Genomic DNA, 25,777 nt, shown 5'->3' on the forward strand with positions numbered 1-25,777 from the left:
ACATTCACATACATACATAATACATTCCTATAATAGAAATTATACAAACATAAATGCACAGCGAGCTTTCAGATATGATTTTCAATCAGCTATAGTAGAGAATCTAATATGTGAGAGTCATATACTATATTCTAAGGTCATTTTTGAGAGTATTAATCTGAAATGTATTTGGTTATTTGATTGGTGATACAGCGAACAAGTTTTTTGTAATCTTTAAAAGCGCCTTCCTTTTGACCAATGTTCTCAGTAGCTATTTACATACATTTGTATACGGACGTTTTGTTTCAATACGAAGCAATTTGAGATACATTGAAATAAAGCGCGCGTTTATTTCTAAAGGTAAAAAAATAAATATAATATTTGTTGTGATGAAAATATAATTAATTCAATACTAAGAAAAAATTAAATAAATAAGAATAGTATTAAAATGGTGAAAACATTCCTCTTTCAAAGTGAAATTAAATTAATATAATATTTTGTAATAAAGTGACGCAACGAAATTTTCACTTTACTACTAGTTATATGTGTATTTGGTAAATAAATATAAAATGCTGAGCTCATTGGTTTTAATATATGTACGTGAAAATACATATTTATGTGTATTCACATTTGTGTTCAAAAACATGCAGGTGCGCGTTGAGTTATTTAGACGATAATAAACAAACGTAAAATTTAATAAATACAAATAATCATACTAATTATTGTTATTGCAATGTTCACTAAAAACTAATTTTATTTAAAAAATATCACAAACAGCTTCTTAATTGAACTTGATTAGTGCAAAATTGTAGATATACAGTTATGTAAATAAGTATAGTACACTGCTTATTTTGAATAGTATAATTGTATTGAATGCATAGTTTGTTTTGAAATAGTATTTTTCCAGCCACAGTGATATTACATACATACATACGTGCTTTAGGGGATATACACACATATATACATAGCTGTGTAGTATTACATAGTGCTGTTTATATTCTTGGCGGATTTTCAATTGTGTTTGGACTGACAATAAAAATATTTATTCAGTTTCTTTCTTCTATTTGATTTCAAAACTGTAAATGTTCTTAACTTGACGATTTATACACAAATTATATACCTATATACATATGTAATGTATATATCTGTTATATTGTTTTCTTATTTTTCTCCAAAACAGTTGCGATTTAAAGTGATTAAGAGATTAAGATTACCCAGAAATTCGCTGAAATCACACCTTTGAAAAACTTTATAAAAACATTTGCAAAGAATGTAATTTTATGAAAATGCTGGAGAGAAATTCAACTGCAGTTCTTTCAATGTGTTGATACAGTGCAAAAGAAAATATTTATTAATATAGCAAAGATTTGAAAAATATTTATTATATTACATAGACTTAACAATTAAAAATAGTTTGAAAAAAGCTTATTATAATTTTTTTTATTTTTTCCAATATAATTTATTAAAAAATGTTTGTCCGGAATCACTTTCCAAAATAAAGTGAAATAAACTAAAATACATACAAAATACAATCAAATAAACTAAAAATACATTTAGGGGAAACATAGCGTTGAGAATTGAATTTACGTAAATACATTTTTGTATGTAATTCAACAACAATTTTTTTGAACCAATGTAAACATTTATGATTTTACGATGCGTTGTGACGAGTTGTGAGTTCCCTAATTAATAAAGTTAAAGTAAAAGTCGAAAAAAAAAACAATAAAAATAGAAGCTCTCGAGAGAATTTTACTTGAGTAAGTTGTCTGAGTAACAGTCTAACATTCAACTATGTATATATATAATTATATAAGTATGTTAAAATATTAGCCGGAGTTTAACTGCTGTGAGGTATGTTATTTTCCCTATCTTATTAATAGTAGGAAATTAATTTATGTGCGTATGTAAGTAAGCTTAATAGCTGGCCCTTTTTCTTAGTAAATCAATACGTTTTTATTCCTTTTGGTTTCGTGATAAAAAGCTATTAAAGGAATTAGTGCTTCGAAAGTGATTGGACAAAATTTAGCTCAAATCTCAAATTAGCTGTGCTGACTCCTTTTGAGGAATGCTTACGTATATACATATACATAATATATGTATATATTATATTATAATATTATATAGTAAAATATACATAAAGGTAGATATAGTCAATCAATTCCATTACGCCCTTCCTTCCTAATTGCATGTTTCTTTTGGCTATAGGCCTCTAAAAGTTGAAGTGGTGTAAATACATATACATACATATAATAGTCGTCTTTAAGTCGCCATTTCCTTGCTCGATATCTTCGAGTGCTATTCTGTTGTCAAAACTTTTCTAAGCAATAACAAAGCTAGTTATCTGTAACCATCTTTGGTGCAGAAAAACACCGTAAGTGGTACGCAAACAATCAAAGCTATAACAAACAGACTTAGTGCAAGCAATTATCTTTAGCATTACATGGCACAGAATAAAATTATATTTGTAATAATAACCGGCGAGCACACTCACACAACCGTTATCTTCGCAACTACTTAGAGTAAATGCAAACGGACTTAACGGACAGAAGTAGTAAAATCAAGCATATGTAAAGCTGTACCAAGTAAAAGCCCTGGTGCGTAAATTGATAATATTATAAAAAACAGACCTAATATGATGATTTGAGTGACTTTTGTAAATTGGGTTAGCTTTCATAAAGATACATATTTCTGGTATAAAGTAAAATGCAGTAATGAAGCCAAGAAAAGAGGAAGAGGAAATGCGTAGTTGCATTTTCAAAGGTTAAACACGTTTTATCTCGATTTCCGATTTTCGGCAAAACTACGAGTCTTAATGAAAAAAATATTATTTTGGTACAAGACAAAAATAAAAAATTCAAAAACTTTATTATTTGAATTTTTTCATATTCCTTTTGAGATTATGTGAAAAAGAAGTAAATACAAAAGTATTAAAAATATTTTCATTATCTACAACTTTGTCATATAACTGTTTTCTATAGGATACTTGGTTTTGGCAAAAATAAAACAGAAGCTGTTTTTAACTCTTTAAAATAACCACACCCTTCTCCTTTCACTTCCCGATCTCAGATCGTCCGTAATTTAATTTTTTTTTATTTTATGCCGATGGGTTTCAACGTACTATGTTTTATTAAACTTTTACCATTTTCCAAGGCTTTTTCTTTATACAAGTTAAAATTTTATGACATGATTTTCATTTTCAAACAGAAACGGACTTGGATTCAGTGTTGTCTTAAGACTAATTACAATTGATTTCTTAATAAAAGCAAAGTTTGTCCTAGGTCACGTTGCTAGTTTTGTTGATTTGCTGATGCGGTGTCGGCAGTTGATCAAACGCGCGAGTTAGGTTAGATGATATTCCTCTCACACCGGAAATCACTGCAAAAATAAAGCAAGCATATTCTGAAAACGAGTGTGAACTAATATTGCTGATGCAGCGTCGGCAGAAGGTAGGTTTCGAGTATCGAATTCTTGACTGAGTAGCTTACATACGTAAATGTTATGTCTTTTAAGATGTGATAAACACTTTTATAACTAAAGCATATAAATATATACTTGTATGTACTACATATACCTCATTCAATGTATATTATCTAGATATGTATATAGGTAAAAGTAAAGGCAGTACTTTATTATATATTTCAAAAGATTCTATGAATACGACTTGAATTAGTGGAAAAAGTACTCGAAAATTGGGTTCATCGAATGAAAAAATATTTAAATTTTCTTAACAATTAGTGTGTTTTCTTTTTAAGAAATCGTATCACCCTTATTGGTAAACCCTGTATAAATAAAACATCTGAATGTGAAAAAATTGAATTCAGAGTGGTTTACGCATTAAAAATAAGCGAATCTGTAATCATACTCTTCTTAATATGAAAATGCTCAAGTCTGGAAGAAGTCCTTCCCGATGCAGACAGAGGTTTCGGTGATGCTCAACGTCAGCTTACACAGCCTTTTTAGCTTTGCGGGGATACCACGTTTAGACATAGCGGTATAGGGGCAGTCCCTTTTCGTGCTGTCGAAGGCGACTTTAAAATCAACGAAAAGATGGTGTGTGTGGATCTTCCTTTCACGGGTCTTTTCCAAGATGTGGCGCATGGTGAAAATCTGGTCGCTTGTAGATGTTCCAAGTCCAAAGCCATACAGATAAGGTCCAATCAGTTTGTTGATGGTGGGCTTCAGTCTTTTATACACTACTCTCGATAAGACCATGTGATATTAAGGAGGTTTATCGCACGATCATTGACGCAGATTGTGGAGTCCCCCTTTTTGTGGATTGGACAGCGCACACTTAGGTTCCAATAGTCGGGCATACTTTTATCCGACCATAACTTGCCAAGAAACTGATGTACGCATCTTGTCAGTTCTTCGCCAGCGTATTTGAATAGCTCGGCCGGTAACCCATCGGCCCCTGTCGCTTTGTTGTTCTTCAAGCGGGTAATTGCTATTCGAACCTCATCATAGTCGGACAATGGAACATCTATTCCATTTGAGGAACAATAATATCAATTTCAATTAATTTCGGAACTTGATTTTATTGGATTTCTTTTTTCAGTCGTTCGCGTGATATATCTTTTTTTCTATAAAAGTAACCCTGCCTTGGTAACCATAAGCACGTTTATTTGGTTATAAAAATAGCTAGTAATAAATCTCAGATTAATTTATTTTAATCTGAAACTAAGTGACATGTTAATTTCATTCCAAACAATTCCTGCCGAAGTTTATTTAACTTAAGTGTATTGATTTGCACGTGCACCAATATGTTTAAAATAATTTATTGATATCTCTAGTTTATTATCAAATTTTACAATATTTAAGTTGATTATCACATGATTGATGACATTTAACTGAATAATCAATGATTTACTTGATTTTCACTTATCTGACTACTACTCGTATACGCTACGTCTGCAATGCGGTCGAGATAAGTATATCGTGTAGATATATTAATCTAGAATTGATTTGTAGTAAAGTAATTTAATATAATGAATTTGAATTTGTATTATAATTGAATTGTACTTTCACATTCTGATCCTCAAATACTTTTCGACCACTTTTTGCAGCAATTGAAACCGTATGTCAACAATAACGCGCCGAATATTCTCTTCTAAGGAGCAATCTCGGGCTTATCTGCACACTCTTCCAATAAAAAATAGTATAGCGGTGTTAGATTGTACGATTGGGGGGCCATGAAACAAGCCAATTATGAGAGATTATGCGCTCACTACAAATTTCCTTCAATAAATTGAATCTTCAACGTTAACATTTTCCAATCCAAGCACGAAAAAGTCATTAAGTATGGCTCTATAAGTTTAACTTTTGACCTGCTTCATTTTTCTGTCCATAGATTCTTTCACTTTACGATATAGAAATCAATACTAGAAATTTGATGATAAAGTATACTAATTTGAACTGAATACTGCCAATTTCACTTTCTTGCAATTACTTTTCTTAAGTGTTATGTTATTTCAGTGTGAGTGTAGTAAAATTCGTAATTAATCGCAAAATACTTTTGAATATGAGAAATAATAAACTATAACCCACTTATCTTGCAGATATGAGATTCCTGTTGGCTATCATTTTAGTGTTATGTTTGCAAATATGTGTCCACAGTCAAGATGATTACTGTTTCGGCAAGGACACGGAAAGACCTCAGACACGACACTTTACTTCGAAAACAGCCTATCAGATAATTAAGGGAACGAACATGGAAAAGGAGTACTTGGTTCCAGGTGTGAATTAACATTTTTTTCATCTGTTTACTCATTTACTCATATTCCCTTTAAATTATTTTAAATCTTACTATACCAGTATAGCTCAATTCTTGTGGATATGTATGCATGTATTTGCATTCAAATTAAGTCTTCTACAAATTCTGAAGAAAGATCAGCAAAAAAATTTTAAACGACGAATTTCGCTACATATGTACATATACATATACTATCATCTATGATTAAAAGTTATACATACATTTTGCAGAAACTTAAAATTGTGGGCCAGATTTACAATTCGTGTTTTTAGATCAGTCCATAACCAAAACATCACATTAACAATACAAAAATTATTTAAGTTTATTCAGATGGGGGTAGGCTTATGCTTTTATTTTGATGCAAATTTTAGTTTCAGTTTTTCCATATCTAAATTACTCAAAATAACCATATTTTAAACACTTTGTTGTTAATTTTTATAAGTTATAAAGGACACTCGCGAAAACTCGAACACACACTAACTCCAACGTTCGGAAACTAGAACATTTTTTCTTCTCCACTGGCTACTTTAAAACTCGAACAAAAGTTTTCCAATATCTTATACGCGAAAATATATCATATACGACATACATACATACATATTCGTACTGTTGTTTGTTAACATGTCTACCTCAGTTTACAGTTAGAAATTGTGCAACGACCGATACATGCACTGTTGTTGTTAGATACGTATTTTTTTAATTGCATAATGGGACGAAAATTAAATGTTTTGAGTTTAGCAAAAAGAGGCTGAAATAATTAATGCAGTCTATCCAAAGAATTCAATATTGCTAAGTTCACAATTTGTGGAATCGTAAAAAAAGAAAAACAAATTTTAGAATGTGTTAACAATACGCTATCGGGCCCTGGAAAACGTAAAACGCTCCGTGTTTCAGAACTTCCGAAAATGGAAAAGGCACTTTACAAATGGTTCTTATTACAACGCAGTAAGAATTAACCGATCAGCGGATTGATTTTTAAAGAAAAAGCTAACGAGTTTCATGCCAAGTTAAGCAAGGACAGGTCAAGGTGTTTTGCCAGCGATGGATAGATTCAATTTTAAAAAACCAATTGGTTTCACTTTTCCTTTGTACCACAGGCAACTACACTATACTACAAACTAAATACCCACTAACAATTATATTCTTTAACTAGGTGAAATCATATTTGAAAGAGATGGGATTGCCTGAAAAGGCTTTACTTCTTCTTGACAACGCACCTACGCACCCAAACCAAGATGAATTAAAGTCTGAAGATGGTTCAATTGCAGCGATGTTTATGCACCCGAATGTCACTCCTTTGATCAATGGATCAAAACGCAATAAGAATAGCAAAGTTATATTATAAAAATTCTCTATTAGCAGCCATTTTTTTCGAACATTTTCGATGAATTCGATTTAGTCGAATCAATAAAAAAATTTACCAATGGATCAAAACGCAAAAAGAATAACAAAGTTATAAAAACTGATTAACGTATAAATATATCAAAATACATAACATTCGAGGACTCGAACAATTCGTTAACTCGAACACGCATGGTTTTCATTAGTTCGTGTTTTCGCGAGGGCACTGTACTATATTTCCATAGAAATACCACATGTCTAAATTGTATGTATATCGGGTAATACTTATATATTTTTTTCAGTGTTGCAATGGCAATTTTATTTTTCAATTCCAAAAATTTTAATTAAAAATAATTTTCGAATTTCTAGTCCCAAGCACCGAATAGAAAGGTGAAAAATCAAATTTTATTCCCAAAAATGGAACAAAAAATAGAAAGATTTTAATTAAATGCCAGAATCTCAAAAACTCGTACTGTCAACTAAGCATGTTGGAATACTTTTCAAAAATGAAAAAAAAAATTCTTAAGATACAACACTACTTTACCATCTTCTGCGTATATATACACATATGTACATATGTATACATTTTCTGAATAAATATGTGTAATAGTTTACCTTATTACTGTCCAACAGACCATAAATCTTCCGCAAAACCTTTCGCTCGAAAATTCCTAAGGCCGACTCATCAGATGATGTCATTGTCCATGCCTCCGCACCATATAGCAGAATGGGAACAATGAGGGACTTTTGTAGTTTGGTCTTAATAATACATGTAATAAGTAGATAAGTCTCCACACACTAATTCGTGAAATGTGTTTTAATAAAAATATTAATAAAATATATGCGTTTTTGAAAGATCTTATCAGAATATCAGCTGAGCATGCTAATAACATTATATTCGCTAAATGTTATGAAAATATTCATGTGCCTTTTGCAAAGTTAACGACATTTTTTGAATACAGACTAAGAAAAATTTCCTTTCACTACTTAATATATTAGTTCATTGTAGTTTCCACGAGTTTAAGACAAGTTGATTTTTTATGAATTGCTGTTAATAACATATATTTAGGGAATTGTTAAAAGCATTGTTCTGGACTTCGGTGGAAATTGACTTTGCCTAAGGGGTACATGTGAATAGTTAAATAAATGGCATTTGGCACAGCCCACATTAATGTCAAATGACATATCTTAGCTATTGCTTTATCAAATTTGTTACATTGCATTACCTTGATATCTTTATGGCGCAGTTTTTAAATGAATGTTGAAGTTGGACTACAGCCATACCCACTTCCTTTCTAATTCTTTCACTTTACAATATAAAAAGCTAGCAACTTTCAAGAAGTCGACCTATAATACGAATTTAAAACTTCTGGTTTAATTTATAATGTGTAAAATAAGTAAAATGTCTTAGCAGTATTAGGTGAACATATAATATTAGATATGCTATAGCTTAATTCTGAAAATGTGTGAAGTCTTTTCTTTCCCAATAAACACCATTTAAATAATATGAAGTTTCCATCTGACTTTAAACCGTTTATTAAAATGTTGATCAAATTGTGAGACATTTAATAAAATGAAGTGGATTTTCTTCTTGAATATATATATTTAAGAAAAGCAAATTGTAATTATGAAACTAAGAGAATCTACGATCTGTAATATTCACAAGCTAATAAGATATCAAATTTGCCTATAAAGCATTCGGTTTTTTGGATACTGCATATTGAACTCATACATAATGTAATAGTTTTGTTCATATAACGGCTGTTTATGATATAGACTAACCGTGCGATTCTGTAACTTGAGACAGTCTCAAGTCTCTAAATTTGAGATTTTAAGTTAGAGACAATTTTTGAGACTTGAGATGATATTGCTATTCTGTAAGTGACAGTCACAAAATCTATTACATTTCATTATTCAGAGATGTTTTTACACTTGAATGAAAATAAATATGTCGATAACAAATATTAAATTTTCTATAACATAGTCAAAAAACATAATTATCAATGAAAATAAAAATCTATGTTGACTTTGTTTCATAATATTTACGAAATTTATGTAAAATTGATTTATTTTTAACCTTTTCGTGTTTGAGTTGCTTACAAAATACAAAGAAACGACAATCGATTAATATCTATGATGATCTCTATTCAGTATATTCAAAATGGCAGACAAGAGTTCTTTTTAGTTTTGTGACCTGCTAACTACCAGGTCTCAATATTTTGAGACTAACGCTAGAGACTGTTTAGTGAATAGTAACTAGTCTCAAATTGAGACTTTGCCTCAAAATGTCTCAAATAGAGACTAGAGACTGGTTACAGAATCCCGCTATAAGTTAGATATAGCGTCGTAACTTGGTACATGTGTTCGTTGCCAGATGGGCGTAACAACTGCCACGCCCACAAAACGTCGTTAGTCGAAAACTTATAAAATGTTATAACTAAACTACAATATTATCACAGTAATACTCAGAGAGCATCTATTTTTGGTAATGATGTGCTGAAATGTTAACAATTGACAAAATCGAGTAAGTACTGTACGGGAGCTAGGGATAGATACCTAAATACATTATATATGGTATGATAGGAAAATTAAGTGAAAATATAATACTGGATGTACTAAATTGATGTGAAATCGAACAATGAATTGCCCCGGCATTCTGATACATTACACATAATATTTTTAAACCATTTACCTTGGTCAAAAAGTGTGCCATGTTAATGAAATTAAAAAAATTATATTGCACAAACATGGTTGGAATGAAATGGTTTAAGCCCTTTGTCCCGAATAGATGGAATGCCATTTCACTGTTCGATTTTTTCTTCATATACTTAATATATTAAATATGGCCTCTTCGGTTGATTTTACATCACCTGATTTGGCCATGATTTTAATAAAAATAAAAATTTTGTTTACGCAAAATGTAGTAGAAAAACTAAGTGAGTCTATGACCTTCAATATAAATTAATAAGATACCACATATCATTGTAATCTATTTAAGATTTTGTCACCTGAAATGTATTTTCCTTACTTCTTTCCAGTTAATTTTGTCTTAGTTAATAAACAACATTACATTTCGATACGAGCACTATTTACAATAACTTAATTTATTAATACTTTTTTATACATGTATATTCAAAAATTTTATTAACAGGATGTAAAGCAACAAAAATTTGGATTTTACACCGACATGGAACTCGATTGCCAACAGTAAGCACCATACAAAAGGCTCCAAGATTAGAAATAGTATGTTGAGAATTTATGAAAAAACTATTCGGTGTTCAATAATGTTCTTTTTATAGCTTCGAGATGAAATTGTTAAAAACTACCGCGTTCGCCGTACAAAACCGGACACAAATGCGCTCTGCTTAGAAGACCTCACTCTGTTATCCATGTGGAAATGGAATGCCAGTATTACAATTGATCAAGAACAGTTTTTGACTCCACAGGTATATTGTAAATATAACACATTGATGTTACACTTTGTAAGAAGTCAACAAAACTCTTCACAAAAAATTGAATACTATTATATTCTAGGAACATGTTGTACAGGGTATAAGTCCCATTCATTTTCGATTACTCAAGTTATCTTGGATATGAAAATAAGTGATTTTATGATGTGTTTTAAATATGATTCTAATACATTCCTTATTTCGTCGAATAACGAATATTGAATTCTTTCGCTAAAATTTTAGCTATAATTTTTTTGAATGTTTCGTATTTTCCCCGCGTTGTTTCATGAAAATTGTAATAGTGTAGTGTAAAAATGTAGGATTTCACTCGACTTAACCTTTCTTCCTTGTTGAATTTCGACATGTAAAATTCGGACAAAATACACCCAACTCTTTTTTTACACGGTAGATTCGTTCCTCAGAAATCCGTGTAAAAAGAAACCGTGTAAAAAAAAAGAGACGTTTCCTATAGTAAAATGGGGGATACGTTCGATACCTACGATGTCATCTGAAAACCGAGTAAGATGAAATAAAGAACTATATTTACTTCGATAAAGCGTGTAAAAAATGTTGAAAACTATAAAATTTCGCATATGCAAACAAGTTGTATCTTCATATGGCATTTTATTGAGCATTAAAATTTAAAATACATAATTCATACAGATGAAAAATTGGTAGAGCAAGCAAAACAAAAGAAATCTGTAATTCATCTAATTCAAAATTAAGAACAGAAAAATTTGAATATAAATAAAGAAAAATATTTATATATAGCCAAGTAATTATTCGTCGCTACTTGATAACAAGCCCAATTCTTTGCGACGAACTGGACTAAGTCGGTATTATCACTGAAGATATCCATTTCAGCAATGTAAATATCATGCGAACAAAATGTTTAGGTAAGAGTTATCGAATAAGGGCATTTCCCAGTTATTACTATGTATGTTCATTTCAGCAATGGTACCAAGTGTGGTAAAAACAAACATAACATTACCAGACAGTGATTTTGAAACCGTACTAGATTGAAATTTTTTTACAAAATTTTTTCTTGCACCGTGTAACTTTAAATTCGTGTAAAAAGAAACCGTGTAAAAAAAGAGTTGGTTGGAGGGTGTATATCTCACTTTCTTTGTATAACTTACGAAGCAACGGAAATAAATAATATTAAATGAGACGATGTTTATTGCTTGAATCTGTAAATTAAAGCGCATAAAACTGGTAGCTGATTGAAGATTTGCGATTATTAATAGGTCTACAGAGCGGATATACAAAGTATATGTTTTTCCGAAGTTCTCAGAAGCTAAAGGTAAAGCTTGGGTTTTGTTGGTCCGTCAATTAGACATATTTTCGCCAATGAAAAATTTTCAACGATGATGAATCGTATTCAAAAACCGAGTGGAAAAGTCTTATAGCAAGGGTTTCTGAGTTTGAACGTAAGGCAAGGAAAATGTATTATGAATGAAAATTATTCAGAGAATAATTTTTAAATTTTTAATTCAAAGTGAGAGTTTGGGTTGACCGTGTTCTAAGTCCTCAAAATTAATTTAATGCATGCTATTAAATTTAATTTTTTTAGGGATATGAAGATCTTAAAGGAACAGCAAAAACTTACCAAAGGTTTTATGGTGATGTTTTAAATAAAAATTACAATAACAGCCATTATAAGGTAGTATTAATTCTTTTTTTTGTCAGAAACTGTAATTGAAGTAATTATATGTTTTAATAATTATTACTAATTTAATAGTTCCGTCACACAGACACGCAACGCACTACAGAAAGTTTTAAGGCTTTTGTGGAAGGTCTCTTTGGTGTTAATAACACTGTACAACCAGAACCAATACCAGAACAGGATTTGCTTTTACGGCCTTATGACTATTGCGAATCGTGGAAAGCTCATGACTACAGCGGAATTAACTCTGAGAGCTATAAATTCAAGCATTCAGCTGTCTGGAATAAAACTATTGAAGAAATCTCAAAACGATTGGGGTATGAATATTTTCCATTATTTGTTTTATTGTTTGAAAATTAAGTAAGTAGAGTAAGTTTAGGCATGAAAAAGTTCGTAATATAAAGAGAAGTGTTGAAAGTTTAGTGCTGATATTATTTCTGTCCTTTTTAAATTAGCGCTTGTGATTTGTTGATGCTTTTATCACAATAAGCATTAAACAGTGATATGATTTCACGGCTAATTAGAAGATACTTATCTATATCCAGCTATTGCAAATCAAAAGTACGAGTTATATATGTAGCAATAGCCTGAGTTGTTCTTCAGTATGATAAGATAGCATCTTTGCAACTGTTTTATTGTTTATGCAATGCAAATGTATCTTTTCGTCAGTTTTTTTTTTTTTTGTCTTTTTAAAAACGTTTATTACTTAGCAAATAACTGGACGAAAAAACAATTATTATGAACTAATAACGAACGATGAAGTACTAAGTTCAAGCGGAACTGTTCAATAAATAATTTAACAGTTTGAAATATATGTATATACAAAAGTATTTTAAAATAACTATGAAAACATTTTTTATGATAAATATTTTGTCAGATTTCAGTATCCTTTGGAGTCAAGTGATGTTGAATTGATGTGGGATATGTGTCGTTATGAACAGGCCTGGCAAGTTGATCGCATAAGCGCATGGTGTGCTGTAAGTATCTGTATACAACTCTTTTGAACTCCGATACTGTTTGAATTAAAATGTTTTTAAGCCATCAATTGCTTTAGAAGGTTTCACAATACCCTATCGCAAGAATATAATAATAATAGAATAGATGAATACCCCCTGTGACTACTGAACTCAAATTTGTTCAATAATTCACCGTATTTAATACGATAGTATCTCAGTAATAAGTATATCCGAATATATCACTCCCTAGTAAATTATACTTAAATATGTCATCGGCAATCGGTTAAAACATACGTTAATGTGTTGATTTTCTCCAAGGTCATATGCCTATGGAAACCTCAACAAATATTCCGTGTAAGATATATACAATTTACCTGAAACTACATACATATATACGATATTTTCTGTAGTTCTACTGTATAATACTGCGAATGAATAAATTTATATCTCTTGATAAAGCTTGGGATACGTATTGCCGTAAATAGGTTGGCATTGCATATAAGGAAAATCGAACCATTGCTAAATTTTTTATGGCAATATACAGAGGTTGATGTTGCAGAAAAGAATTAGTACAATTGACGCTCGAAAATTAAGGTACAAATTTGAAATTTGTCCGCCGTTATGTAAGATATGTGGTTACCTTCGAACTTTGCCATTCTTTCCTTACTTCTTTTATTATGCAATTTTCGCTGTTACCAAGAAAAATTTCCATCCTTAAATTCCTACACTTTGAAAATATATGTATAATGTTTGAATGCGGCTGAATTTTACCCTTCCATAGTTTTTTGATTGTTTTTTCACTATATTTCTAATTTACTTTCTTTTCTATAGGTTCTTACATCTGAACAAGTTACCATACTTGAGTACGAAGACGATATGAAGTACTATTATAAACTCGGCTACGGTTATGAAGAAAATACTCGACTTAATTGCCGTGCTGCTCAGGATATGCTGACACATCTTAACAGCGAAACTACACCTAATGTTGTTGCTTATTTTGCGCACACTAGTGGAGTGCAGACACTTCTAGCTGCTTTGGGTATAGCAAAGGATAATACGCCTCTTACTGCCGCCAATTACAATAGGTCCGACTACAAATGGAGAACTAGCAATTTGGATCCTTTCGCATCAAATTTTATTGCAGTAAAGTATGAATGCAACGATAACATGCCCGATAAGGCTATATTCTTTCTTAATCAAAACGCTGTGGAATTGGATTGGTGCGATGGTAGTTTGTGCGATTGGCCTGAAGTTTTAAAACAGTATCAATCACTTTACACCGCTGATTGCAGCAATTTTTACTGTGCGGGTGCAAGTGCTGTTTCTATAGTAACGTCATTATCTTTGTTGTTATTTTGTACATTTATAATCTTACGCTTAATGTATTAACGTAAAAATAAAAATTAGTTACAAATGTTTTTATGTATTATTATTGTATTATTTTATTTGTATGGAGGGAGAGAAATATATTTTCTCCGTTTAGACCTTTCAAAGTACTCATATATTTGAATTCGCTACATGGCCCTGAAATGTATTATAAGGCTAATTTCAGGTTTAGATTCATCCGCCAACTCAGACGTTGAAATATAACAACCCTTTTTCGTTTAACAGCCGTGATTTTGAGCACTTTTTTTTTGATTTTTATGAAACAAGCTTTAGTCGGAGACACAAATAAATTTCGAAACTTATTTTTACTTGCATCATAACTATCTCCTTTACTACTTGAAAAAGCATACTATTGTCAAGGATGACATGTGAAAGACTCTCTCATTTTTTCTCATTTTTCTCCTATCTCTTTCCCTGATTATTAAGATTAAGGAATTTTGATCAACTGATACCTAAAAGCGGGATGCCAGAAATAAAATTGCTGAAAGTATCTGTCAAATCTGTGCGAAACACTATTTCAAGCAACGACAGATATAATAAAAACTGTGGGTTTTAACAGCTCTTTCTCTAATCAAAGAGTTTAGTATCATATCATCCTTACTATTGAGGTTGCGCATGTGAATAAATTACCTTGTTGTGACGTGGGAGCCTAGTCGCGAGTGCGACGACTGTTTGTTTGATGACAGGAGATATTTCGTCTTGCCCTCGTTCACCACCAACCCATTTGCTTTGCTTCCTTATCCAATCTGGAGAAAGCAGAACTAACGGTGCGGGTGTTGAGGCCAATGATATCAATATCATGGGAACCACAGCATCTGTACATTCCTTCTCTGTTAAGTTCTGCAGCTCGAATTATTTTCTCCAAAAATAGGTTGAAGAAGTCACACGAAAGGAACTCGCCTCGTCTGAAACCTCGTTTGGTATCGAACGGTTTGGAGAGGTCCTTCCCGATCCTGACGGAGCTTTTGGTGTTGCTCAACGTCAGTTTCTTCTTCTTTACTGCCGAAGACACCGCTTACGCGATTATAGCCGAGTTAACAGCAGCACAGTAGTCGTTTCTACTTTTCGCAACGTAGCGCCAATTGGAGATTCCAAGCGAAGCCAGGTCTTTCTCCACCTTTCCAACGGAGTGGAGGTCTTCACAGCTGGATTGTTTTCGTAAATTCGTCGAATATCTCATACAGCCCATCGTTCCATCGAATGCGATATTCGCGATTCGATAGACGAAATTATAAAAGACTTCCAAGTTTTGACTGTCAACAGTGACGTGAGAGCCAAGTGCGACGACTGTTTGTTTGATGACAGGAGATATTTCGTCTTGCCCTCGTCCACTGCCAGATCGATTTGCCTTGCTCCCTTATCCAATCTGGACAAAGCAGAACTAACGGTGCGGGTATTGAGGCCAATGATGTCAATATCATCGGCATCCGCCAGCAGCTATACACTCTTATAGAAGATTGTACCTGCTCGATTAAGTTCTGCAACATGAATTATTTCTCCAGCAGCAATTTGAAGAAGCCGCACTATAGGGAGTTACATTGTCTGAAACTTCGTTTGGTATCGAACGGCTCGGAGAGATCCTCGACGTCAGTTTACACAGCCATACTAGTTTTGCGGGGACACCAAATTCAGATATCGCGGCATAAAGGCAGTTCCTGTTCGTGCAGTTTTGAAATCGGCGTAGAGGTGGTGAGTGTCAGTACTCTTTTCACGGGTCTTTTCCAAGAGTTGGCGCATGGTGAATATCCGGTTGGTTGTTGATTTGCCAGGTCTAAAGCCACACTGATAAGGTCCAATCAGTTTGTTGATGGTGGGCTTTAATCTTTCACACAATACGCTCGATAGAACCTCATATGCGATGTTTATCCCACGATAGTTTGCGCAGATTGTGGGGTCTCCCCTTTTGTGAATTGAGCAGAGCACCCCTAAATTCCAAACGTTGGGCATGCTTTCGTCCGACCATTTAGTATTTTGCCGCCGTGTTTGAATAGCTCGGCCGGCAATCCATCAGCATCCGTCGCTTTGTTGTTCTTCAGTCGGGTAGTTTCTATTCGAACTTCTTCATGGTCTTGCAATGGAACGTCTGCCCCATCGCCATCGGTTGGAGAATCGGGTTAGTCTTCTCATGGCGTTATACTTTCACTACCATTCAGTAGGCTGGAGAAGTGTTCTCTCCATAATTTTTGTATGCTCTGATCTTCAGTCACTAAATCACCTCTGGGGGGTCTTGAAACCCTCTATTAGACGCCGTATCTTTTCGTAGAATTTTCAAGCATTGCCCTTGTCGGCTAGCTTGTCAAGCTCTTCGTACTCACGCATTTCAGCCTCTCTCTTTTTCTGTCTGCAAAGCGTCTAACTTCCCTCTTCAACTCTCGATATCTATCCCTTCCCACACGTATTGTGGCCGATTATAACGTTACGAGGTAGGCAGTCTGCTTTATCTTCGCTGTAAAACGGCACTCCTTATCGTACCAGTTGTTCTTTTGCTTTTTCCGAAAAATAATGGTTTCGGTTGCTGTTGTAAGCACGTAAGTAGTTTGAATTGCCGTCCCACAGTTCTCTCATACCGAGTTGTTGACGAGTGTTCTAAGAGAACAGGAGTGGAAATCGAGTAGAAAATGGTTCGGCTATCTGTTTTGATTGCAGCTTCTCGACGAGGAATTTTCCTTGTATTTGTTGACAAGTGGTTTTGCTGCACAAGATGGTGGTCAGAGTCGGTGTTAAGACTTCGGAGCGTACGCATGTTTAAAATACTAGAGACGTGTCTTCCGTCTAGCACAACATGATCGATCTTTTTGGTGCTTTTTCGATTCAGAGACAGCTGGTAACTTAAAGAGTTTTTCTATGCTGGAAGATAGCACCACAGATAACCATATTTCCGGTCCCGGCTAAGCCGATCAGCCTCAACCCATTTTGGGATGTTTCCTCGTGAAGGCTGAATTTACTGACTTTTATACCAAATATACCTTCCTTACCCAAATTGGCGTTAAAGTCGCCAAGCACGATTTTGACATCGTGGCGGGGGCAGCTCTTATAGGTGGACTGCAAGAGCTCACAGAATCAAATCAGCGATATGTTGGAGAACTTCGCATTGATGCGGATTGTGGCTAGACGTACATCCACCGAGGTGAATGACAGTACTCGGCGACTCAGTCTCTCTCCCACCACGAATCCCACACCAAATTTGCGCTCCTTTATATATCCACTGTAATGAATGCCACAAGGACCTGCTCTCCTCAGTCCTCGTCCCGTCCGCCGCATTTCTTGGACCGCGGTGATGTCCCCCTTCACTCTAACGAGAACATCCATCAGCTTGACAGCGGCACCCTTTCTATTATGGGATCGGATACTCCAGGTGCATGCCCTCAAATCGGAATGCTTAATTCGTTTGTCACGGTCGTCTCGCATATGAGGCTATTGAAAATTTTTCATTGGGGCCGTTTTGGCGGGTTCCAAACCTAGCGCAAAACCCTGTGGAGGGGATGTCTCGCCTTTTCTCTTCAGCTCGCCTTCAAACAGATGTTCTTTAGCTATCCAGAGTATACTTGATCAAAGACCGGTGGTCGTGAGCTGCTTGAGTTATATGTAAAAGGATCGGCCATTCCCAAGTGAAGGGCGATCAAAGAACTTTCCTCATTTGCGTGAACTTCTACACATGACTTCTTCCTCAAAACTACGTTGAATTTATTGTTTTTGAACGCGAACATTGTCGCAGTTGATCAACACGCAATAATATTAATAAGTTATTATTCTTATTCTTATGTAAGCAACTTTTATACGCGTGATTGCAACATTTTTATAAAATATTTTTTTGCGAAAGCAAAAATCACTCGTGCGCTTGTGATGTGGAATACAGCAATATTACTTAACAATAGTTTATTGAATATCGCAATGTTGGATCAAGATCAATTAATATTGTAAGTGTAGCAGTCGCCTAACATTCCTACGAAACCAACAAGTGTCAAAGGAATCACTGAATTGTTTATATCAAATATTAATTTGCCGGTTGTTTGAACGTCTAATATTTATAGATAAGAAATGGCTATTTCTCGACCGGGTATAATACATATGGGCTTTAAAATTTTACCATCTAAATATTATGTTTTGTTATAGATGAGGTCTATCAGTTTTCTAATAATCTGCCTATTGAGGTTTCTTATAAAAATACCACAACATACTCGCGCTGCAATACTTATGATCCTAGAGTTATTGCACAAGGAAATGCTTGGCATCAAATTGTGGTTCAGCACAATGGGAAATTCGGTGGACGGGATGGCATGCCAGAAATCTTGCAAGTAATCTTTGAAGCTGTAGAAGGAGAAGAGCTGTTTCCTGTTGCATATCGGGTAAATATTTTCTAAATTAAGGTCGTAACAAAAATTCATCACCTTATTATTTTATGAAATAATTTTATGACCTAACAGTAAAAAAAACATATACATAATTACGAAAATTAAACGTGATAAAAAATATAAGACATGATGTTCTCACAAATTATGAATATAGTTGATCATAAAAGCAAACTACATCAATGAGAAAGAAATTTAAAATATCCTATATAACTATTGCTTCACCAATGATCAGCGTGACGAAACGAGTTGAAATCCGGGACTGACCGTACAAGCGATTACTTGATTAGAAATTGATATATCTTGATATATTTCATGACATCCGGGGAGGGTTGGTATTGCAGAGGAGCGTAATCGGACATGATAATTAAGATACACCATTAACTGATTTGGTACAGGGGATTAAATGGTTAAATGTACATATATTCAAACAAGAGAAGCTAGCTCATCCACTCTTGTTGAGAAGAAGTCTTTTTTATCATTTCCTCATACTTTGCTAAAATTGGTATAATGATATAAAAATCACGTCCGCACTCCCCAAATAACGATTATGTTGAAAATAACGATAACTCACTGAACACAAACCTTAAATTTCACAACTAGAAGGGCAGGAAAGGTCTGTATGAGAGCGGTTGTAAAAATTGGGAATGAGCGTGGCGTTGATACTGATTCCAAGAAGGGCGAAATTGTAAACGACTTCAAAGTTTGATCGTCGAAAGTGTCGTGAGAACCAAGTCGCGAGTTTGACGACTGTTTGTTTGAGATATTTAATTTTGCCCTCGTTCACCACCAGACCCATTTGTCTTGCTTACTTATATATTCTGGAAAAGGCAGAACTAACGGCGCGGGTGTTGAGGCCAATAGTATCAATATCATCGGCGTATGCCAGCTGCTGTATGTTCACTCTTATAGAAAATTGTACTTGCTCGATTAAGTTCTGCAGATCGAATTATTTTCTCCAGCAGCAGATTGAAGAAGTCGCACGATAGGGAGTCGCCTTGTCTGAAACCTCATTTGGTATCGAACGACTCGGAGAGGTCTTTCCTGATCCCGACGGAGCTTTCGGTGTTGCCCAACGTCAGCTTACACAGCCGTATTAATTTTGCGGGGATATCAAAATCAGACATCGCGGCATAAAGGCAGCTCCTTTTCGTGCTGTCAAAAGCAGCTTTGAAATTGGCGAAAAGGTGGTGTGTGTCGATTCTTTTTTCGGTTCTCCAGTCTTGAAACCTTCTGTTAGTCGCTGCATTTTTTCGTAGAATTTTCGAGCATTACCCTGGTCGGCCAGCTTATCAAGCTCTGGAGAGGCCGAAGCCTCTATCTTTTTCTGTCTACAAGTGCGTCTCGCTTCCCTCTTCAACTCTCGATACCTTTCCCATCGCGCGCGTGTTGTGGTCGATCAGACTGAACCCACTTTCACTTTACAATGTAGAAATCAAACATCAATGGAGTTATCAGAATAAAACTTAATATAAGTAGTGTCCTCAAGTTATTTAACCTTACGCCCAAAAATTGTCGACTATAACTTTCCGAGGAATAGGCTCCAAAAATGTAGAGCCCAGTGCATATGGATAATTTTTTTCCAATATATCAGCCAGTCTGTGTGTATTGAAATTCGGGGAGAATATTTTTGCATAAACAGCATGCCCTTCTGCCAAAAATAAAAATGGGGCAAGACTTGGCATAGCCCTCAAATACCTAGTATAAATATTTTCGATCTTCTGGTTGACTTTATATCGCATCGCATATGTAAAAAATCTAACTGAAATTCCGAAAGATTCTCATTCTTATAATTGCGTTTCTTCTTGCTTATGATTGTGAAGAATGGACTCAATACTTCCTTTTAATTCAAATACATACATACATATGTACGAAAATTACTTTAGCTTACGACAGTATAAAATGTTCGGTTACACCCGAACTTTAACTTTCTTTACTTGTTCTTTTATTAGTTTACCGTCAGCCTCAGGGCTAAGCTATATAACACTATATAAGATTTTATGTATTAAAAATTTTAAGTCTATTGGATTAATTCTTTTTTTTTTAATATAATAGCGCGGTGTAAAAAATGATCGTTTTCTCGTGCGGAATTGTAAAGCGGCAATAAATAAACTGTTTGAACATAACCTTCGCGTTCAGCTTTCTGATGCCTCTTTTGTACACCTGCAAATAAATTTTAATGTAGGTGATTATAAGTTCGGACAAATATCACCACACGCTAAGCTTGGGGAAGCACTCAACCGACTTTATACTTGTATGGAGCGCGTAAATGGTGTGGATGGTATATTAAATTTATGCCGATTTAATACCCAAATGGAATTTTGTGATCTAGCAGTGAATTTGGGTAATCGTGCTGTCTTTGAGACCATTTGTAATTTAATCTATCGCAATGAAGACAAATTTCGCTTAGTGAATGGGTTGATCCTAAGCGATAACGGTATCACAACTGTAACACCTCTGAAACTTTTTGCTGGTGCTGAATTTGTGGTTTTGGATTTAAGTAAAAACAAGGTAAAAACTCAAACGAGATTAAATAATATTTGTAATAAAATTTAATAACTTTTCACAGATTACTTCGACATCTCGTTTATGCCGCGATTTAAGCGAAGTGAAAGCAGACGAATTATTGCTCGCTGGTAACCCGATCACAACTGGCAACAATTATCCAGAGTGTCTACGACCTATACAAAAAAACTTTAAATTAATTGTAAGTTCATGCAATACATATGTACATTTTTATAAAGACTTATGTATATTATTTTTGAAGGATGGTATACCGGTCGAGAATTTATCGAAACTCTATTCGCCTTTAGACTACGAAGTAGACATCGACAGGAATGGGCATCGAGTAGATCTAAATAATAAGAAGGATATTCTCAAGTTCCAACAAAGTAATGATTGGCATGCTATTGTGGTAAAACAAATTAAATTGTTACTCCTCAACTTAAAATTGGTTTTCATGTAGTATTTATATATACATATGTACATATGTATGTATACATGTTATTATTCTTTATTTCATATTATTATTTTTTTAATATAAACAGATACCTGATTCGGGACAAGAATTTACAAAACATGAAATTATGGACTATTTTTTTATTACTGTTTCACAAAAGCTATCTGAGGTATATCCTTGTTATTATAAGGTGAACATCTTTGTCTATATATAATTTTAAGTAAAATATTTAATTTAAATTTTGCAATTCATTCATAGTTTTCGGCTGGTGAACATCAATTTCTGGTGCGCCAATGCTTTGATCAGCTCTATCACTTGGTTGATATTTGTAAAATGGAAATAAATGTTCCACGCTTAACTACTATTGTAGATAAATATTCGGCGCTCTCGGAAATTCAAATAGACAAAACTTTAAAATACTATATGCTTATGAATGTTAGACCGTTCATACAAGGACAAATAGAGCCCATGGAATGTATTGATAAAGCCCTCACACGTCGTTATAACGGTATAAATAGGCAGTTAAATTTGGATAACTTTGAAAGCGTCGAAGGTAAAATCCATTTGTAGAGAAGTGTAAAAAATTACAATAATAATTCGCAGGTTTGGAAAATATTGTCATCAATTTAAGTTCGCCAAAAATTTTGAGGCGAGTTCTAACGCAGGCATCTCGAAAACTTCTTACCAGTTGTGTGGAACTTCGTTTGACACACAATAAAATAACTAATGCTAATGTGTCAAAAGTTTTAAATATAATGAGTAATTTAAAAGCTATAGATTTAGGGAACAACTGGATCGTGGATTTGGAGGACGTTAAGAAGCTTTCTGCGCTTGGCTTGAAAACCTTACGTCTAGACGGTAATCCTTTGTGCACCAAATATTCATCCGCTGGTGAATATGTAAAAGCTGTTAGAAGACTCTTTCCGGAGCTGACAAAACTGGTAAGTTTTCGAAATGATATTCATATTTGGTACACTACTATAATAGGGTTGCCTTTAATATTTCGTGATTAGAGAACAATTTATAAAAGAAAATTTCTTAGTTAGGTCGTGTAATTGACCTTCGTGCGAAAGATAGCTGGATCTCGTTTAACCAGATGTGAACCCTGGTCCATTGTGACACCCAAAAACTTCTAAAAATTTATCACCAGGTCCTTAAAGATCAAAGTAGCGTTTTGAGGTTACCAACAAATTTTTAAGGCGGTTGATATTAATCCTCCCACTTCGCTAAGTTCGTCGAAGGTGTGTCCACCGAGATATTTCAATCTCAGTTTTACAAACTTCAGCAATTTCATGCTTGGAACCCCTCATGTACCCAGTTTCGCTGCGTTTGATAGCAGTATTCGCCACAAAGCAGCTTGCCAGCTATGTCTACAGATGTAACGTGTAATATGACATTGAATGCCAACTCAATAGTAAATAAAACAAACTCATTTTTATTTCATTGACTTCTAAATCATTTCTAAGTGCCCCATCGTATGGTGATTCATAAGCCTTTCCAACGTTTTCAATAGAAATGAAAAATCTATGGGCTGAAACCCTCAACAGTATAGCATTACAGCTAATTCCTTATTGAAGAGAATCAGCACTTGTTGATATTGTTCATTGTTTTTCTCAAGCCTTATCAACTCGTCTACGCCGTCCTTTTCAAGAAGGACCCAATAAAGGTCCTTAAAAGAACAACTAAGCAGTAGGAAGCATTTTATTTATATATTACATGCCACAGGTTTATTTCATAAATTTTTGATGCTTTTCTATATTTGCTTGAAAACTTTAAACCGCTCTCCTTAAAAAGCGATTTTTTTTTTAAGGTTTTTTAGTTATGATCTTATTCATATAAATGAGCAATATGACTTCAATCCCAGTTAACGAAAGCATACATTTCACGGTATACTCTATAGACAAACTTAGTCGTAGGAATACTTTTTGTTATAATATATACTTCTTTTTGTATATACATTATTTTCAGGATAACATTGAAATAAAGAATAAAGGTTACTTAAGCTCTCAGAAGAATTTCTTGTGCGATGTAAGAGGCTATGATTTTGTTAATGAATTTGTACCACGGTTTTTCAAGTGTTTTGATTCCCATAATCGTTCAAGTTTGAAGGGTGAGTATCTGCTCGGATTATTTCATTTTTATTTTATAAACGATTTTACTTTTCAGAATTATATCATCGGAACGCAATTTTCACCTTTTCATTTAATTATATCGTTGGTCAAATGACTTCGCAAAATTTTAAACGCATATCCAAATATCGTGAAAATTGTAGAAACATACTAAAAATTTCAGATCTTTCCCGAGCACACACCAGTATATATTTAGGTGCTAATCATATCATGGAAGTGTTTTTTCAGCTACCCAGCACGCGGCATGATTTGTTGACCTTCAATACAGATACAATGATTTACAACGTATGTATTATATTATTATCAAATTGCTTTATATCGACATTTATCGAAGTCAAAAAATAAAAAAACCGGAATTAAAAAATCCTTCAATGATACACTAGTTCTTCAAGTTTTCAAAAACCTGTATAAATTTCATTGAATTCTACCGAGCGGCTTTCGAGCTACGATGGTCACCATTAAAAAACAGCTTTGAGAAAAACGCTTTGAACTTTTACACTCAATTTGCGTGCGTAAAAGAACTCTTTGCTAATTGTCGAATAACTCGAAGAGAATTTGTCGGATTTACTTCAGAAAAACTATTATTTTGAATAAAGGAAACCATATACTTTTGTATGAGACATAGAATTTATAGAAAAACAAGAAGATATGCATATTGATATTACTTAGTACTTATATACATACATATATTCCACAAAATACACCGCAACCATATACGCATTTTTTTAAATATTATATTTAACAGGAAAACATGATAACATTAACAATCAATGGAGTATTTTATGATCAAGCTCCCAGTGTTATGGACACCGACATATTGATGTCTTTTACTCGAACATTTGTTCTTATGCCTGTGGAAACGAAACTTGTATGTTGAGTTATATGTACATATGTAATTCCATTGCAAAACTTTTATCCGCCTAATATCTTTATCTTATTACAGGGTTTTCTCAACAAAGCTATCAAGTATCAAATTGTCAATGAACAATTAAGTATATACAATCCCACAAGTCAACAGGTTAAAAATACCTTCAAATATTTTAAGAGTGAATGTCAAGATGACAACGATGATGTGACAGTATCAGATAAGGAAGCTCTCTTAATAATGTTCCAAGAAGTAACAAAACTCAAACCTCTGTGGTGTACTCGGTAAGAAAATATATTAACGGGAATGTAGTAGGAGAATATTGTAAAATGCAAGTAATAATAATATACTTTTTCATACATTAGCTTCTTGGAAGATGCCAAATGGAATTTTAAAAAATCTTTACTGATTTTTTTAAGTTTTTGTGACAATAAGAAAATACCAGAGACTGCTTTTAATTAGAGTATACATATTGGTCCAATTTCTTTAAACTTAAGTATAGAATTGTGTACCTTAATTCAAATAAAACATGAAGCAACCGAGATGACATAAATTTGTAATTTTCTATTTAAGGGGGGGGGGATAGCGTTAATTTGTGTAAAACAAATCACTATTTTATGATTTTTTTGAAACAGTTTAAATCTATTGTTAAAAACCATTGGTACATTCTAGCAAGACATTTGAAGAATATTCTGTTAAATTTCCATGAAGAAATTAAAAACAAAACGGCAGACAGTAAAAGGGGATTGCGCTGCGCATCATAACTCGATGCTAGATCATCTGAAATTAAAAAAATCAGAATTAAATCCCAGGTTACTCTGGGGAAGTTTTTCGAAAAATTTTAAATTTTTCACTATTTGGGAACATTTTGCAAAAAAAAAGATGTTTTCCTAAAATGGATAACATTGGGCAAAAACTTATACCAAAAACGGATGTGTGCCAAACGGTA

At 33.5% G+C, this 25,777-nt stretch overlaps 2 protein-coding genes across 3 annotated transcripts; both read left to right on the plus strand.

Annotated features, from left to right (window-relative positions):
- The first annotated feature begins 230 nt into the window (after positions 1 to 230).
- On the plus strand, positions 231 to 14,529 carry LOC120777684 (multiple inositol polyphosphate phosphatase 1). 2 transcript variants are annotated; one of them, XM_040109157.1, is made up of 8 exons: positions 231 to 339; positions 5,535 to 5,711; positions 10,221 to 10,312; positions 10,369 to 10,515; positions 12,092 to 12,181; positions 12,260 to 12,501; positions 13,062 to 13,161; positions 13,972 to 14,529. In XM_040109157.1, exons 2-8 carry the CDS (start codon positions 5,537 to 5,539, stop codon positions 14,527 to 14,529), a joined length of 1,404 nt encoding a protein of 467 aa, XP_039965091.1. In that variant the 5' UTR covers positions 231 to 339; positions 5,535 to 5,536. The 2 variants fall into 2 exon arrangements, with proteins under 2 accessions (XP_039965091.1, XP_039965092.1); XM_040109158.1 differs by lacking the exon at positions 231 to 339 and adding an exon at positions 3,402 to 3,425.
- Positions 14,530 to 18,472: 3,943 nt separating this feature from the next.
- On the plus strand, positions 18,473 to 25,381 carry LOC120777764 (nuclear RNA export factor 2). Its single transcript, XM_040109268.1, has 13 exons — positions 18,473 to 18,583; positions 18,640 to 18,872; positions 20,931 to 21,386; positions 21,445 to 21,582; positions 21,643 to 21,789; positions 21,923 to 22,024; positions 22,093 to 22,387; positions 22,438 to 22,775; positions 23,803 to 23,944; positions 24,001 to 24,248; positions 24,709 to 24,831; positions 24,907 to 25,112; positions 25,194 to 25,381. The coding sequence occupies exons 1-13, from the start codon at positions 18,565 to 18,567 to the stop codon at positions 25,288 to 25,290; spliced, it is 2,544 nt and encodes an 847-aa protein (XP_039965202.1). The 5' UTR covers positions 18,473 to 18,564; the 3' UTR covers positions 25,291 to 25,381.
- The last annotated feature ends 396 nt before the right edge of the window (positions 25,382 to 25,777 follow it).

Source organism: Bactrocera tryoni, chromosome 5, assembly GCF_016617805.1.
Source record: "Bactrocera tryoni isolate S06 chromosome 5, CSIRO_BtryS06_freeze2, whole genome shotgun sequence".
NCBI classification, from domain to species: Eukaryota; Metazoa; Arthropoda; class Insecta; order Diptera; family Tephritidae; genus Bactrocera; species Bactrocera tryoni.